Below are 17084 nucleotides of genomic sequence, written 5' to 3'. Positions count from 1 at the left end.
AATGTGCCAGAATTCAATAGCTTTTTCAGCTCATTTTCAGGAGATGAAAACGAGTTGATTGATGCACTGGACGCGCAACAGAATGAAAACTAATAGACCATTTAGCAGTCTATATCAAAGGTGAACAATTAAGTTACATCTTATTACCCGGCATTAACGTTCCGGGTAACCAAACTTATAAGGCCGAAAATTTTTGCGTTGAGGCGAACTGAATAAGGTGGGAATTGACTTGAAAAATTTTCTTCAGCAGGTTTTTCAAAGACTGAATACTATAAAATGGGTAAAGAAAAGACTCACGTTAACGTCGTTGTTATTGGTCACGTCGACTCTGGTAAATCTACCACTACCGGTCACTTGATCTACAAGTGTGGTGGTATTGACAAGAGAACCATCGAGAAGTTTGAAAAGGAAGCTGCCGAGCTTGGTAAGGGTTCCTTCAAGTACGCTTGGGTTTTGGACAAGTTGAAGGCTGAGAGAGAAAGAGGTATCACTATCGATATCGCTTTGTGGAAGTTCGAGACTCCAAAGTACCACGTCACTGTTATTGATGCTCCAGGTCACAGAGATTTCATCAAGAACATGATCACTGGTACTTCCCAGGCTGACTGTGCTATTTTGATCATTGCTGGTGGTACCGGTGAGTTCGAGGCTGGTATCTCCAAGGACGGTCAAACCAGAGAGCACGCTTTGTTGGCTTTCACCCTTGGTGTTAGACAACTGATTGTTGCTGTCAACAAGATGGACTCTGTCCAATGGTCTGAGGCCAGATTCGAGGAAATTGTCAAGGAAACCTCTAACTTCATCAAGAAGGTTGGTTACAACCCTAAGACTGTTCCATTCGTTCCAATCTCTGGTTGGAACGGTGACAACATGATTGAGCCTTCTTCTAACTGTCCATGGTACAAGGGATGGCAAAAGGAGACCAAGTCCGGTGTCGTCAAGGGTAAGACTCTTCTTGAGGCCATTGACGCCATTGAGCCACCTGCCAGACCATCTGACAAGCCATTGAGATTGCCATTGCAAGATGTCTACAAGATTGGTGGTATTGGTACTGTTCCAGTCGGTAGAGTTGAGACTGGTGTCATCAAGGCTGGTATGGTTGTTACTTTCGCCCCAGCTGGTGTTACCACCGAAGTCAAGTCCGTCGAGATGCACCACGAGCAGCTTACTGAGGGTCTTCCAGGTGACAATGTTGGATTCAACGTCAAGAACGTTTCCGTCAAGGAAATTAGAAGAGGTAACGTCTGTGGTGACTCCAAGAACGACCCACCTCAAGGATGTGCTTCCTTCAACGCTCAGGTTATTATCTTGAACCACCCAGGTCAGATCTCCGCTGGTTACTCTCCAGTTTTGGACTGCCACACTGCCCACATTGCCTGCAGATTCGACCAATTGCTCGAGAAGATCGACAGAAGAACCGGTAAGAAGATTGAGGAGAACCCTAAGTTTGTCAAGTCTGGTGACGCTGCTATTGTTAAGATGATCCCATCTAAGCCAATGTGTGTTGAGACCTTCACTGAGTACCCACCATTGGGAAGATTTGCCGTCAGAGATATGAGACAAACCGTTGCCGTCGGTGTCATCAAGTCTGTTGACAAGACTGCCGCCGGTGCCGGAAAGGTCACCAAGGCTGCTCAAAAGGCTGCCAAGAAATAAGCAAGCTAGCTTTGAATAATTTCTTAGTTCAGCGAGCTAAATAGTTCCAATGCTTAGTTTGGTCTTCATCATGGGCTCAACGCCAATGTAAAATTTAAATCTAAAGTTTTTAGTTGATTACATGTTTGTTCGCTTGTCGCCATTAAATCGACACATCAAACATTATAAACAATTACTAGGTGCTTGTCCCAAACCTCTGGCAGAGTTAATGTTGTCAAGAATGGTTTTGTTAGTGCGGTTGTTTGTCTTGGAACCCAACTGCTGACTGGTGATTGAAGAACTTGAAGAAACAGTGTTTTGTGAATTTACAGTCTTTGAAAGTTCGTTGATATTATCATCGCCAGAAAATAATGTCTGTCTTTTTCTAGGAGCCGTAGGCACCACTGAATATGCACGCTCCCTGAAGGAGATACCAACTTGCCTCATCCTCTTACTGTTTTGTAAGTTCTTTGGGTCTAGTTCGTTAAACCAATTTGTGTTTTCGTCAAACTCATAAATATGGTAATCCACGCCAAATGGTTTAGGCTCAAACATATAGATTGTATGCAAAGGCACATCCAAGTCTCCCACGGAGTTTTTGTTCAAATTCAAAAAGTATGCAATCAGAACCCTAGCCACAACTCTGTGTGTGATAATTAATATATGATTCGTGGTCCTCTCGAGCTCGGTTATCAAAGGCTTGAGCCTTGCAATCACGTCCAAGTATGATTCTCCACCAACACCAGGATATCTGTAGGCCATTTTGTTTTCCAACCTAGACTTAAACTCTTCGGGGAAACGCTTTTGAATTTCTTCATATGTCATACCGTCAAATTTTCCACTTCCCAGCTCGTCTAACATACGCATTTCCTTAATATCATAGAAGTCATCCGAAAAGTATTTAGCCGTCTGTACGCTGCGGCGTAGCATCGACGTGAAGACTGAAAACGATGGCTCCTCAGGGGTACTTTTTTTGAGCTGAGAGCCCGAAACTAGACTAGCGTTTCTCACACTGAATCCTTTTAACTGGGTTTCCCTAAACTGACGCTTTTTGAAATCCATGAATTTTGCAAGGGCTTTAGCAAAAGCATGTCCTCTCGGAGTTAAATTTGAATCCCCACCAATTCTCCCTTTAACATTATCCTCTGATTCACCATGTCTTGTGATGAATATTTGTCTAGGACTTAAATTAAAATTCAGAAAATAGTAGATGATTTGCGATGCCAAAAATCCCCGGATATTACATGCAATAACCTTACGGCCGACATCGATCATCTTCACATATTGAAAATTTTTATCCTTTTCTTCTTCTTCATCAATAGTTTCATAGGCAAGTTCATAATTCTTCAATCTTCCGAGGAAGTCTTTGATAGCAAGTTCGGGGTTCATGTTCCGGTAATCAGGGCCTTGTAATTTGAGCTGAATATTATCCTCCAGTATTGTCCTATCATTACAAATACTCTCTAGAAAAAGAACTTTGAGTTGTCCCTTGCTCTTTTCCATGATCATATCAAGGACATTTTTGCGCCTCAGCTTGGTTGAATTTGTGGCATCAAAAACGCCAACACACCCGTCGCCCTCCAAAAGATAATGCAGTAAATTATCCAAAGTTTCTTTAGCCCACTCCTCTCTCAAAAGAATGTTGGATTTGTTATCGGGGGAAAAGAAACTTGCGTCATGTAAAGTGCCAGCCTTCTTGTCGGGTAAGGGTGAGTTTTCCGGTCCTACATTGGCAGCCTTTGCTCTTCGTGTAGATCCAACGTTGAATATTCTGGCATTAATCTGAAGCCAATTCAAGTATCTAACAAGCTTGTTGCTTAGATAGGACTTGCCTCTGGCTGGTAATCCAATCATAACGACTACCACCCTTTCACTTGTATTAACAATTGTCCCATCCGGGGATATCTTTGACTTCGTCTGGCCGGGGATATCAAGGGTCGTTTTGGCAGGCTTGATTGAGCTAGAACCCATTTTATAGGGCTCCAAATGTTGATTGCGATCAGTATTGCGTTTTGTGTTATCATCATTTATATGTTTGCTTGTTATATCATCCTCATCTTCACTTAAATCGAGAGGAGACATTGCCATTCCTGCACGCGGTGACGCGGTACCACTAACTATAGGAGTATCGTTTAACGGTCTTTTGTTGAATGCAATTGTAGGGTTGGGCCCTACTCCTCTTGAGCTTTGTGCAAGATCATATTTCTGAAGTTTTTGGTTGAGCAAGTCCAATTCGGGGTCAAATGTTGTGTCGTCCGCTCGAGTGTAGCAGCCAACTATATTCTCCTCATCACTAACCAATGCAGAATCTCCATCATTGGTTTCATTATTTAAACTCTCTTTCACTTCTGATAAAAATCTGTCATTTTTGGATGGGAGAAATAAAGGTGAGGTGGAGCGGTCGCCTGCCATATTAGCGCCAATGACTCAAATGAATTTGGTATCTCTGACTGTTCAATGCTGTTCTGTGTATATTTTTGCCCCTAAGTTGTTTTAGCTATGGCTTGATTGTGACTGATTATTAGGGGGAGGAGAAAGCGGTAAGTGAGGCGATTATTATCGAACTGAATTTGCCCGCGAACTTATATACAAATCTTTTTTCTTAAGATATGGAAATTTTCGGAGCCCAGTCGAACGTACGAAAAGAAAAGCTCTCAATATTAATTCGTTACGATCCATTTGCTTATCAGTTTAAAAGCCTCAAAACATACTCAACAGTTGTGAATGTTGCCGCGCTACAAGGTATTGCTCTTAGTAGAGTAGGGCCGATTCCTTTCCAAAATCCTAAAGGTCCCTCGTGTCTCATAATGTGCTTCGCGACTTTGACAGCTGAACCCTTGTACCGCGAGCTTTTTCCAAAACCGTCACTTTGAAGCCGACTCTTCACCACATCTAAAGGATAAGAGCTAACCCACAAAGCATCTCCGGCAACAGCGCCGCAGATGAGAAGTTCCATCGTTGAGATGTTCTGACGTTCGGTTTTATGAAACTGGATAAATTTGTTGATCAGGTACTCGTACGTTAGGAACCAAACACCATAAGCTTGTGCTTCTCTCAAAAAGGTCACCACACCCCCTCTGAAAATTCCTCTCAAAAGGCCTGCTTCCTTGTAGATTTTTGATATTGCATCTTTCGGGCCATTGTATATTCTTGAATTGTCTTTTTGCACCTGCAACAGAATCCTGATTTGCTCAACTGGAGAGGTAATTGGAGCGTTTACAATGCCAGCAAATGCCCCGGCAACGTAGAACTGCCCCAAAGTCAACTCGTGCTGTTTGGGGTTCCTTTTCAGAATTTGTCTTTTGGCCTCATGAAACCCGTAAAATTGAATAGAAACGCAAGCTCCAACTCCAATTAAAGGTGCTAAAGTTCCTTTATAAAATGCTCTCAAACCTTCGTTTCTGACGGTATCAGAAAGTGCAGAAATCGGTGAGCTGTATTGTCCGGTTTGGACTCTAACCTTGATCAGGTCAAATGGCTGACCGACTAAAACCTGTACTCCTCCACCAGCAAAACCGGCAAGCTTTTTCGTGTCAGTTAGTTTATTTGCTTCGAGGATATCATCCTTACCGTATCTTTCACTTTGCGAGACCAGCTATGGTCTACACTCGTATTCAGGTCTGACATTGAAGAGTTTGCCGATCAAAAGAAGTAGAATTAGGTTTGTCATTGTAATCTCTCAGTACAGCATAGCTGGACAATGATGAACGATCACGTGATAAAAAAATTTCAACCTTACAGAAAACATTAAAAAGGTAAACGTAGCTATAATGAATAGGCGCATCTTGGTGCCGGTTTGATCATTTTCGATCCCTGTCATCCAGCATTCTGGAAACAAGTTCATCAAGAGGACCGTAATCTTTGGAAGTGAGAATGTGGAATTCAGAGCAAAATAACACAAAATGTTTCAGGGATGTATTCAAATGTGTTTGCAGCCCAAGCTCATTTATCTCATCAAAATGATGGCAGTACATATGAGCGTAAACACGAAACAATCGCTTCATAATAGTTCGCACTAAGGACGGAAACTGTTTGGGAAATCCCACTCCCATTTTCGTTGGAAAGATGCTATCATCATCTAGAAAGCCTTGTATCCACACCATAAGCGCTTCAACATAACCTGGAGCAGACATAGATGTTGGTTTGTTGCTACTTCTGTTCATAGGGTCTTGCCACAAATATTCATACTCTTGGGTAGCTATCATTCGGGGGCAAGTGATGGGTGAGCAGAATTCAGTAATAGTTCCGTATAACATGTTGACCTGGTTATAAAAGTCAACAACATGCACAGCTAACCACTCGTTAAGATCTTCGTCTAGTGGTAGTTTGACAGCCTGTGCTAAGGCAGATCCTGATCCAAGGGTTTGCTCAGCATATGAACGTATTTCTTTGTGATTCGAGACTTGATGCTGAGTTTGCTGCGGTTGGGAAAAATAGCTGACTGGCTGAGTTTGTAATTTTGCCGTGTTAGGAGAGGCCGGACCACTCTCGGGATTTCTTCTAAATACTCTAGCGGACCTTATCGTAGGAATACTGGATGAATTGAAATGATTGTGAATGAACGACATCTGGGGCCAAATGTAATATGATGTACGCAGAAGTCAGCGGACCTATCTGAGAGAATCAATCAAATCCAAAATATAATTCTGCGCCAATTAACAAGATAAATAAGCCTGTTTACTTTTTCCCAAAAATAAAGTCTCCAATGCAAATTTCAGTGTGTACAACGGAAAAAACAAAATGTTTCAAGTGGTGTAAGGGTGCAGTTTTGTTAAAGCGAAAGTCTGTAGTCAATTTGAGATTCACCACTTGGCTTCTCCATAAATAAAGAATTCAATTACAAAAAATTGTCGTTATGTCAGATTTAATAAAGATCACACAGTGTGATGTAGAAGATGCTCATGCAAACACCGACCAAGAAGTGATATATAGAAAACTGATATCGGAAGCTAGATATCAACGGGATCCCGAGACCGGAAATACGTTGAGACCTTGGAAATTTGAAGTTGTGCAGGGCTTTTTTAAGCAATCAGATGAGTCCACTGATGAATTGAGCTTTGACTTAATAAGGGATAATTTTGGGCTGGCTTTGGGCTCTTGGAGTGCGCTCAAACTCAAACTCCATGAACTAAATCTCAACGGAAGCCCGAATGAGTCATACAAGCTTCTCATATGTGCTCGGCATGGGCAGGGTTATCACAATGAAGCAGTGTCGATATTTGGGATCGAAGAGTGGAATAATCATTGGTCTCATTGCACGGGGACTACTTTACCAGATGGTAGAGAGATTGTATGGGGACCAGACCCAATGTTGACACCCTTGGGTGAGAGACAGGCTGACGAATTGAATAAAGCATGGAGAAAACAAATTGAGCACGGGGCACCAATTCCCACCAAATATTTCAGCTCTCCATTCACTCGATCTTGCATGACCCTAGTTCGCACTTGGAGAGGCATTTCGATTTGTGAAGAAAATGAAGATCAAAGTAAACTTCTTTCCTCCAAAAGACATTTCCCTATCGTCATGGAGAATTTGAGAGAAACGATAGGCTCTCATCTATGTGATAAGAGGTCTCCAAAAAAAATTATTGCTCAAAGATTTTCTAGATTTGGCTTCACTTTTGAGAAAGGGTTTCAGGAAGAAGACATTTATTATAGAGACGACTGGAGGGAATCTTTGAGCGAACAGAGCCTTCGAGCTGACGCGTTTTTGCAAGATGTATTTGAAAATTATCCAGACGATATATATATCAGTTCAACTTCACATGCTGGGGAAATTCGTGCTATAATCACAGCACTGGGCCACAGAAAGTTTGCGATTCCCACAGCCGGTACTTTACCAATAGTTGTGAAAGGAACTCGAATCCAAGAGGACTTGGTTCTTTGAATCAAGGGAATAGACAGGTTGTTCGTCAAAAGTAGGCCCCCCAGATTGTATTCTATCTTGCTTTGGAAAGTAGAGAGATTTAAATTGCCAGATGGATAACGCTGAGATTGACATACAAACGACCCACATTAAATAAATCGGCTTATTTCCCCAATAGCTCATTGACCGAATCCAGACTGCTTTCAGCAAAGTATTTAACATCAGTATCTTCGTCTGAACAAAGAAGCTCCAGTGTGGGCTTGATTTTGCTTACAATGAAATCACGATCAATCGAGATTACCTTCTCTGCTAAAACAAGCAGTGACTTCGCGACATTAAATCTGATGTTTGGCACATGGTCATCTTTCAATTCATCAATAAGTGGATAAAGCTCTGACACAACCGTTTCGCTCGAAACGACTGGAATCAACTTTGTGTAGGCAAATAGACATGTGATTCTGCATATGAAATTCTCATAATCCTTGGTTTGTTTCTTGGCCTCAATTCTCTTAATCAATTCCACTTTGCACCATTCTTCACCAAAGAACCTTGTCAGACTCTGCAAATTTAGAACTGCCGCTTCTCTGATAGAATAAACGGGATCCCATAACCACTCCATACAAAGCTGCCCCAGAGCTTCGTCAAAAAATGCAACCCCCAGTTGTTCAGCCAAAAGGGGAATTTGTTCAATAATGGCCAACCTGACTCTCCAAAGTTTATCGTTAGCCAATGCAGTGATGGCTGGCAGTAAAGATTCCGACAAAAGCTGTATACCTATGACCTCGTTCACAAGCTGAAGATTAGAAATGATATTCAGTCTCACCTCGCTGTAGTCATCTTTTAACATCTCAACAAAAATTGGCAACAAGTGTTCTATAGTAGCATCTTTACCGAGAATAGGGGCTAATCCTGTAACTTCGCTCGCCAATGCACTTCTCACCGTTTCTGATTCATCCATACTGAGCTGAGAAACAACGGGAACGATACTTGTCAACACAATGGAGGGGTCGCATGAGTTTGCCAATTTACAAACACCAGGGAGCTGTTTTGCAATCGCTTTTCGAACCTCAGCTTCATTGTCCTTCATCAAGGAAATCAAGTTTGAAACCAATTTTAACGTGTATTGTTCATCATTGAAACTAATCACCAGTTTTTCGAATCTATCTGCGACCATATATCTGACTCTCCAACTAGGATCACTGGCTAGTGTGAGCAAGCTTTTGAAGAGATCCTCATTGTGAGACGTTTCATTTATCTCACTCAAAAACGCAAGGATTGCTATCAACACATCAACAGATAAAAATTTCACAGAATCTTGATTGTCGTTCACCAGAGATTCATACATGGAAGTGACAAGGTCCCAATGAAACTCATTGATGTTTTCTGGCGTCTTGAAATGTTCTGCCAAAATATCAATCAGTTTAGGCAAATGCGTTGCTGCGGCTTTCCTCACCATAGGAGAATCGTCCTGAATCAGCTCGTGGTAAAGGTTTAGCAATTCTAGTCTAGTTTCCGAAGGAACTCTGACAACAACACTTTTGAATAGACCAGTTGCTGCAATATGTAACGAGAACCATCTTTCCTTCGCTAGCCTTTGAATCAATGGGATGAACTCCTGTAATATCTGAGTTTCATCTAATTCCTCACTAATAGCATTCAGGGAGTCAACTGCTTTATCTCTAACTATTGGCTCCTCACACGCAGCGATTTTTTCGAGGACAGGCATTAGTATAATGGCGTGTTCGCGGCCACCGACATATGGTACAAACTTTCCCAACTCTTCCGCAGCAACGGCAATCACTTCATCCTCATCTTCCGGAATAACGTCATCCAGGAAGGGAATCAATTCTTTGCGAGTCCTCTCCTGTCCTAATGCAATGGCAATCGTGTCCAACCGTTTCATAGCCTGCACTCTGCTGGCAACGTCATCATGCCTAAGCTCATCCATTAATAAAGCAATCGGATAGAGCTCTTCTGACGTAGGTTTGAGAGTTTCGTGATTTGGTGAATCCATAGTTTCAGAAACTGATAAAATGCTTTCGTGTTTTTTTTTAAAAAGTCTGAATTTAGCAGGCTCTGAACCCTTTACAACTTCGGAAGGAGATTTAATGTCAGATGTTGGGATATACAATGAACCTTCAATCTCGGATGTAAATGATAATTAATTGAAAGCAGCACTAATCTTATAGTTGATCGTTATTTCAAGGCAACCGCACTTACTTAGTGTTTGGCGGAATGCATGAGAGGGCTTCTAATGTTACGGTGTACAGGTGTAAAGATAAATTATAAATCAAAAATGATACCTATATATAAGTGATTTTCAGTGCCATACCCAGTGTCTGTCTGACTTTAATTAAGAACCATAACAAACGACCTCTAACTTGGGAGTACTTCTGATAGAAAAGTACAATGATACTCAGAATAAACATCAAAAAGGTTCCTTGAATGAAAACTTTCTTGAAATCGCGTAATCCATGCATTGACAGTGCACTCTTCAAAATTCGATAAATACCATTTTTCTCATCTGCAATCATCTGGGAATTATCGTCGAGATGTTGTTCAATCCTCTTGCCACGTCTCCTTTTGCGAGTCTTGAGCCTTTCTTCATTACAGTCAGTTGATGTTGCTTTTTTGTCGCCTGCCTTGAAGTTGGTTACCACTTGATTCAGCATCGAAAGACAATGGTCTCTTTGATAATCATCCTCGGCAAAGATCCGCCTTATGAGCTTTTCGGATCTCTTAAACTCATTAAATTTAGGGAGGATATGTAGCAGGTAAAACTCGGCAATTTTCATCATTCCTGACGACCTTACTGTTTGATTGACTTCGTCTGAAAGGATACCATTGAAAGTTAGGTACAATTCCAATTGGGCTCTCAGTTCAATCAAAGGAAATCCGTTCGAAAGCTCGACTATAAAGCACAGTAGTAATAATTCAGGATCTATGCAGTCGTATTCTTCATTGTAAATATTTCGAATTTGTATGAATAGATCTCCCTGCTGAAGGCGTTCGGAGTATTGGGACTTCACCAGGTCATGAGAATCTCTCGTCTCTCTTTTGAGTTTCAAATCGATCAGCGACAGATAGAGTTTGTATATTTTCACGAGAAGCGGCTTTTCGATCTCATTTCTGTCATAGCTAGTTTCAGGTAGATTGTCCACAATTGGGGCGATCAGTGACCAGGCTTTGTCAAAATTTCGATTGAGATATAATTTGATAGCTAGTTCATATAGTTTGCGGTATCTGTATTTATCACTGGTATATTGAGACTGAATAGTGTCATTCGCCAAGATGTTTGAATTTGCTTTGCCGTCCAAAAGTTTTGATCCGTTGACTGTAATCTGAGACATTTGACTCAAGCAGCTTTCGAAAAGTCGCTTTTCTTGTCAATTCTACCATCAGTTAATTTTAGGCTATCTAGTGTATGACTAAATAATTTGTTAATCAGAACCGGGTCTGAGTGTAGAGTGTCAATAAGAGAAATCATTTATTTATGAAGTTACAAAATTCTTTAGAAAACTTGCTCAAGTGGTCTAAATCACATGGTGCGTACTTCGATAATGTTGAGTTTGCTATCGATAGAGATAAGGGTGTTCACGGTACTTTGAAAAATGAAGTCACTTTCGATGAACCTCTCATTATAGTGCCCGAAGCCCTTTTCATTACACCAGAATTGGCGAAAGGAGTTTTTGGCCTTGACAACCCCATAGATGATCTCAGCTTATTGCTATTAGCAAAACTCAAATTTGACAAGAAAGAGACGCTTATTGATGGTAACAGCTTGTCAACAATGTATGAACCATACATTGCATTTCTTCCAGATTCCTGTTTAGAGGTTGGGCTTCCATTATTCTGGACTGATCACGAGCAAGAACTATTAAAAGGTACAGATGCCTACCCAAGATTGAAGCGAACCCGAGAAGAGCTTTTTGAAAGATGGAGCTCTCTCATGTCACTATTAAACGAGCAAAAGAAACTGGATCTTGTTATGAAAGAAGCCCCGCTGTGCAAGGATTCTTTATCTTGGAAGAGTTTTGAAGCATTCTCATGGGCATACTCTATTTATTGTACGAGAGCATTCCCCAACTTCTTGCGTAAACAGAGTGAGAGAAGCCTCAATATAGGTTTCTTATGCCCAATAGTTGACCTCCTGAACCATAAAAACGGCGAAAAAGTAACATGGACGTGCGAGGATAACAGTTTTGTGTTCAAGGCCTCAGCCAAGCGTATCAGAGCTGGAGAAGAAATTTACAATAATTATGGAAACAAGTCTAATACTGATTTGCTTCTCAATTATGGGTTCATTCTTAATGATAACGAGTCGGAAACAACAACGTTAACGTTAAAGGTTGAAGAGAGCGTAATTGAGGCTGGAACTAAATTTGGCCTAAAATTGCCCGAGGGTACATCCGCCAATGGCATATGTTTTAACCTTTCACTTGTCACTCCTCTTCCGAAGGACTTGTTACGATTTATGGGTTTCCTACATCAACTGTCAAGCGAAAAAAATCAGTATACCTTGAGGATGCATCTTGAAGGAATTTCGAGATTACGAGACATTCTAGCTTCTCGTATAACCACCTTTAGATCCTGGAAGATCGGAGAGCACGCGAATACCAATAAAAACATCATAGAGCTCGTTAAATGCTACCGGTCTTCTCAAAAATCACTATTTCAAAGAGCGTATGAATTGTGTGATTCCACCGAAAAATCACTGATACAAAAGTACAAACCACTATCTTTGCAAAGAGCTCTCAAAGTAGACCCTGAATTCGCGCAGCGTCTGACTTTCATTTTCGGAACTAACAAAATCGACGAAATTGAAAAGAAAGGCCTCTCCGACCAAGTTTTACTATTATTCATAATGAGATGCAGGAATCTCAGGCCTGCCGGAGACTCCCCGTTGCGATTCATCAGTGATGCGTATGAGAATGTCAGGGCCACTATCGAAATAACCAAGGAAGACGTTTTGGAATACTCCGATTTATATCACTCACTTTTCCCCTATCTTAGCCACAAGATTCCTGAAATATTTGCGGTTGGAGATTATAGTGCCAGATCCATGATCATCGCAGGGACTGTAGTAGATAGAATTGTGTTCAAAAGAAAGGTGAATGGGGAGCTTTACTTGTTACAAAAGATCATATTGGAATAAATTGTCCTCTCTTCTGCATGGCTGATATCTGCCAACACTCGAGCTGGTACATGAATATAATAATTAAAAATTAAAAGCTTGTTTTCATTACCCTTTTACTTTTTTTAGACGTTAGGCCATGAGTAGTGCAACAGGTAACAATACTGCCAGGATACCCACGTCTCACACATTATGGTCACCATATGATACTGTGAGAGATGCGGCCGAAAGCTTAGGCCTTTCGAGTCAATTAACTGAGGACGTGGCAAAAAACTTGGCCATGGACGTCGAGTACCGTATTCATGAAATTTTGGAGCAAGCATTGAAATTTATGAGGCATGGCAAAAGGAAAATACTTACGGTATCAGATGTTGACAGGGCTATGAAAGTATTGAACCTTGAACCATTGTACGGCTATGATGTTTCGAGACCTCTTGTTTTTAAAGAAGCAATGGTTGGCCCTGGTCAAACACTGTACTATGTTGACGATGACGACGTCGAGTTTGAAAAGTTAATCAATCAATCACTTCCTAAAGTTCCAAGATTCACCTCATTTACTGCCCATTGGCTTGCGATAGAGGGCGTGCAGCCAACAATTCCTCAAAACCCAAATCCTGCGGAGATCAAGCAATTACCCCCTAATCAGAGAGGTTCGGTTGATAACATACTGAGCCTGAATAATGATGATGTATCTTTGTCTACCAACCCATCTAACGGATTGACAACAGTTGAGCAAAACTCACAAGGAAGAAAGAAAGATCTTGATGTGAAACCACTTGTCAAGCATATGCTTTCTAAAGAGCTTCAGCTATATTTTGACAAGTCTGTTGCTGCACTACTGGATGAGACCAATGAAAGCCTCCGAGCGGCTGCTTTGGAATCATTGGAAGCTGATCCTGGACTACACCAGCTTGTCCCTTATTTTATTCAGTTCGTCGCCGAAACAATAACACACAATTTGAAAAATCCAACGATTTTGACAACAATGTTAATGGTGATATATTCTCTACTATCCAACAAGTCTATATTTCTTGACCCATACATTCACGCTATAATGCCATGCATACTCACTCTTCTTCTTGCTAAGAAAATAGGAGCACGGTCAGAATCGGAAGATGACAGGGAACAATTTAGAATTAGGGAGCTGGCGGCTTCCCTCCTCCAGAGAATCATGCGGGAGTATGGTTCCTCTTATACAACTCTTAAACCTAGAATAACTAGAACGCTCTTGAGGGCATTCCTTAGCAGCGCCACAAAGAGTTCAATTGGAACGCAGTTTGGCGCGATGAAGGGCATGAAATCTTTGGGTAAAGAAGTGATTCGAATTATTATGGTGGGGAACCTCAAAAGCTGGTCTACCTCCATTTTAGAAGGCCTTGATGAGAATTCCACAAGCTACAAAATACTAATTGAAAATGTGATGGGTTGCCTAAGTACAATGACCGACGACGGAAAGCTTAGCAAGCCATCGACAACTGAAGGTGACAATGAGAGCAATCCCCGTGAGCTTGGGGATGACGAAATGCAGAAACTGAGAGATCGTTTAGGTGACATCCTTGCGAAGGAAGTCGCTTCGCAACCAAACGCACGAGAGATATACGGCGGCATTTTTTTTCGGGGAATTATGAGAGGGCTTTAAGGGACATTAAAGTAACATTCGGAACTTGACTTGTGACACAGAATAGCGAGCTCAGTCGAAAGTCAGCCTTCTTTTAGTATTACAGTGCTCTTTAGCACCCAATATCTCCGATCGTCGTTGCACGTTTGATTTCTGTTTTGGTGATGATTGAGGTAGAGAAGATCCTGATTGGGGTGATACACATGTTGCGAGGCTATCAGGTATCTCGTTTGCAAAAATGTCCCTTGATGTTTCAGCGTAAGGTAAGCTTTGATCAGCGCATGACACAAGTGAAGTTGTAGGCGGAATTTCAATAGTTTGTATAACGTTCTCGTTTGCCTGTGCATGAATTTTCAGTGGAGTAGTGGTGACATGGATATCCGACACCATGTTAGTCTTTACTGGAGAGATATTATCCGCAGTAGTCTTAAGGTCATCGGGAGATGCGAAAATCTCCAGGGAAGCACGCGGTTTTTTCACAGGTGTGGCTTCCACCTCCGTATACGAGTTAGCTTGCACTTCCGAGTTGTCAATATATTTTGAGGCTGTGTTCCGTTTTCTATGATTGAAAATTGAAGAGGTTTCAAACGCGGATATTTTGCTTTTGATGTGTGTCTTATTGAGACTTGATTCAGTGTGCGACCGGGGCTGCAATTCAATTCCAGTTTGCGAAGTGGACAATTGTTGATTTATTGAAGTACTTTTGATCATATCAAATGTCTTTCTTGACAAATTTTGCGTCACTCCTAGATTGGATGCTTTACGTTTTAGCTTCAAGCTCGAAAATTCTAATGAGTTAACGAAAACTGATGTGTCCGGTTGGGTGATAGCTCTGAGCTTTGGTGATGGAGAAGAAATTGTCTTTAGATGTTCTGCATGAGAATTTTTTGATTTCCTAGAAGCTGAAGGTCCTTTAGCTTTATTTATTAACTCTCTGAGTAGCTTTGGATGTGACTTTTGGAAAAATGGAACGACAGAACTTATTAAGAATCTATAGGTTGAATCATCTTCGTTCAGTGATAGTCCCATTATAGCATCGTGAACGCATAGTTTATCCATCAAGGCGTTAATGTTTGTCGTCAAGACATTTGAGGTAAGTTCATTGGTTGAGTTATCTTGAATGTTTCTGAGGTCGGTGGTAAATTTTGCGTTAACAGGAATTGCGGTTCCAATTAATGTTGGTATCAGTCTTTTTTTGCGACCTACCAACGACCGTTTGGTATAGATAACCTTCGATTTCCTGGGTGTTGGTTTTTGATGGTCCTCCTCACCATTGAGCAGCCTTAGCAAATCCAGGCAAAGGATTACTTGTAGTTTGGCCTCTCTTAGTCTGAGATTGTCCAATGACTCTCGAAATTGTTCTTCAGAATTCCTGGCGTGATTACGAAGAAAGTCAACACGATAACTGAGTTCATCATCGTTTAGTAGATTCAATGAGGAGGTACATGATGAACGACAAAAGTCAAAACGCTGATTGAAGTTTGTCATTGAACGAATGATAAATGAAGAGATAGTCTCGCGAGCTAACTGATAGTTTGAACGGGAGAGCACATGGACTCTTGGAAGGGCAGTCTTGGCAAAAAATTGTAAGGGGGTTGTGCTCTGGTAAAGGGTCGAATAATACCTTTCTGCTAGGAATGCATGGGGATCCACATGAGAAAGCTTTGAAGATGAATTCAAACTTGCTGATAGCTTGATGTTGGGAGGACTCATGCGCAAAGAAAGGCGACAACTAGAGCTCTTGATTGCTAATCCATTCTTGTTGACTTTGGGGAAATGGTAAGATGATGTTGGAGTCGTTGACACTAAAGGACTCCCACCATACTTTCTTAATGTTCTCTCCTCTATGTGGGCACCATCAACCAGCTTATATAGTGTCCAAATATTATGTTGAATTCCAGGAGACAAAATGCCAAAGGTAGGCTTTGATGCAAGGTCTTGGTTCGATGAATGGACAACAACAAATGCCGAGGAATATTCGTTCCTTATTTTAAAGCAATCAAAGTTGTCTACCAGAGCTTCCCCCAAAATCAAATCCAATGAACTTTGTATTTTGAAAAAACCTAATTCCGCATTGGCGCTAGTTATTGCACAAACTACCTCAACTTGAGTCTCAGTCGCGTTTGGTTCGGCGCATTCCCCAGGCTTGATTCGAAATGTAAACATTGGTTGTGATATAAGAGGAGAAGATGGATCCATACTTTTAATCCACGATTTCTTTCAAGATGTAAAAGGCAGATTAGCTAACTGTTTACGCGTTGCCTAGATTGAAAAACTTAATCAAATCAGATACCTAATTAAAAATCATTGGACGTGTGTCAATTCGAAAAAATAGGTTTTGTCATTCTACTGAATTCTCCTCTTTTCAGCATTCTGCTATTTGACAGCCGCTTGTAATCAGAATGATGGTTAGGAGTCAAGCATTTTTGCAATTCAAATGATGTAGATTCTTGTCATTTATCTCTATATACATGGCGCCATGTTCACTATTGAAATATAATGTCCGATAATGGTCGACAGTGGGGGCAGCAACTAGCGCTTTTTGTACTGGTATCGTGATGATCAATTAGAAAGGCTTCAAGGGACAACACCTTTTAATTGCGTAAAGAATTGGGCTATACGTGACAGACAACCCCCTCTTTGCTAAATTGTCCTTCGGACCTTGAGTATAAGAAGGATTGTACATTGGAGGAGTCTAATGTCATCCAGGAGGCCGGCGAATAATTAGAGGTTCTCAGGTCATCCAACACCTTCCATCGTATGAAGCATAGTTGCAGTTGTGGCTGATTAAAGTCGAGCTCTTCATGGATATTGCTCGAATCAAACTTCGT

The 17084-nt window shown here is 41.2% G+C and overlaps 10 protein-coding genes across 10 annotated transcripts; 4 read left to right on the top strand and 6 right to left on the bottom strand.

Annotated features, from left to right (window-relative positions):
• Positions 1-276: 276 nt before the first annotated feature.
• Positions 277-1656, top strand: HPODL_02694 (Elongation factor 1-alpha 1; the record flags this gene model as incomplete). Its single annotated transcript, XM_014077011.1, has 1 exon — positions 277-1656. One exon carries the CDS (start codon positions 277-279, stop codon positions 1654-1656), a length of 1380 nt encoding a protein of 459 aa, XP_013932486.1.
• Positions 1657-1818: 162 nt separating this feature from the next.
• HPODL_02693 (6-phosphofructo-2-kinase) lies at positions 1819-4047 on the bottom strand (the record flags this gene model as incomplete). The annotated part of the gene is made up of 1 exon (XM_014077010.1): positions 1819-4047. One exon carries the CDS (start codon positions 4045-4047, stop codon positions 1819-1821), a length of 2229 nt encoding a protein of 742 aa, XP_013932485.1.
• Positions 4048-4321: 274 nt separating this feature from the next.
• On the bottom strand, positions 4322-5230 carry HPODL_05340 (Carrier protein YMC1, mitochondrial; the record flags this gene model as incomplete). The annotated part of the gene is made up of 1 exon (XM_014077009.1): positions 4322-5230. The coding sequence occupies one exon, from the start codon at positions 5228-5230 to the stop codon at positions 4322-4324; it is 909 nt and encodes a 302-aa protein (XP_013932484.1).
• Positions 5231-5435: 205 nt separating this feature from the next.
• Positions 5436-6203, bottom strand: HPODL_02692 (maintenance of ploidy protein mob1; the record flags this gene model as incomplete). Its single annotated transcript, XM_014077008.1, has 1 exon — positions 5436-6203. The coding sequence occupies one exon, from the start codon at positions 6201-6203 to the stop codon at positions 5436-5438; it is 768 nt and encodes a 255-aa protein (XP_013932483.1).
• A 287-nt stretch (positions 6204-6490) lies between these two features.
• HPODL_02691 (uncharacterized protein) lies at positions 6491-7522 on the top strand (the record flags this gene model as incomplete). The annotated part of the gene is made up of 1 exon (XM_014077007.1): positions 6491-7522. The coding sequence occupies one exon, from the start codon at positions 6491-6493 to the stop codon at positions 7520-7522; it is 1032 nt and encodes a 343-aa protein (XP_013932482.1).
• A 142-nt stretch (positions 7523-7664) lies between these two features.
• HPODL_05339 (Protein phosphatase PP2A regulatory subunit A) lies at positions 7665-9515 on the bottom strand (the record flags this gene model as incomplete). The annotated part of the gene is made up of 1 exon (XM_014077006.1): positions 7665-9515. The coding sequence occupies one exon, from the start codon at positions 9513-9515 to the stop codon at positions 7665-7667; it is 1851 nt and encodes a 616-aa protein (XP_013932481.1).
• Positions 9516-9804: 289 nt separating this feature from the next.
• HPODL_02690 (Peroxisomal membrane protein PEX26) lies at positions 9805-10851 on the bottom strand (the record flags this gene model as incomplete). The annotated part of the gene is made up of 1 exon (XM_014077005.1): positions 9805-10851. The coding sequence occupies one exon, from the start codon at positions 10849-10851 to the stop codon at positions 9805-9807; it is 1047 nt and encodes a 348-aa protein (XP_013932480.1).
• A 143-nt stretch (positions 10852-10994) lies between these two features.
• HPODL_02689 (uncharacterized protein) lies at positions 10995-12656 on the top strand (the record flags this gene model as incomplete). Its single annotated transcript, XM_014077004.1, has 1 exon — positions 10995-12656. The coding sequence occupies one exon, from the start codon at positions 10995-10997 to the stop codon at positions 12654-12656; it is 1662 nt and encodes a 553-aa protein (XP_013932479.1).
• A 118-nt stretch (positions 12657-12774) lies between these two features.
• On the top strand, positions 12775-14274 carry HPODL_02688 (Transcription initiation factor TFIID subunit 6; the record flags this gene model as incomplete). The annotated part of the gene is made up of 1 exon (XM_014077003.1): positions 12775-14274. The coding sequence occupies one exon, from the start codon at positions 12775-12777 to the stop codon at positions 14272-14274; it is 1500 nt and encodes a 499-aa protein (XP_013932478.1).
• A 51-nt stretch (positions 14275-14325) lies between these two features.
• Positions 14326-16452, bottom strand: HPODL_02687 (uncharacterized protein; the record flags this gene model as incomplete). Its single annotated transcript, XM_014077002.1, has 1 exon — positions 14326-16452. One exon carries the CDS (start codon positions 16450-16452, stop codon positions 14326-14328), a length of 2127 nt encoding a protein of 708 aa, XP_013932477.1.
• Positions 16453-17084: the final 632 nt, after the last annotated feature.

This window comes from Ogataea parapolymorpha, chromosome VII (genome assembly GCF_000187245.1).
Source record: "Ogataea parapolymorpha DL-1 chromosome VII, whole genome shotgun sequence".
In the NCBI taxonomy this organism is placed as follows: domain Eukaryota; kingdom Fungi; phylum Ascomycota; class Pichiomycetes; order Pichiales; family Pichiaceae; genus Ogataea; species Ogataea parapolymorpha.
The sequence above is the reverse complement of the archived record's forward strand: the minus strand, read 5'-3'. Positions and strand labels throughout refer to the sequence as shown.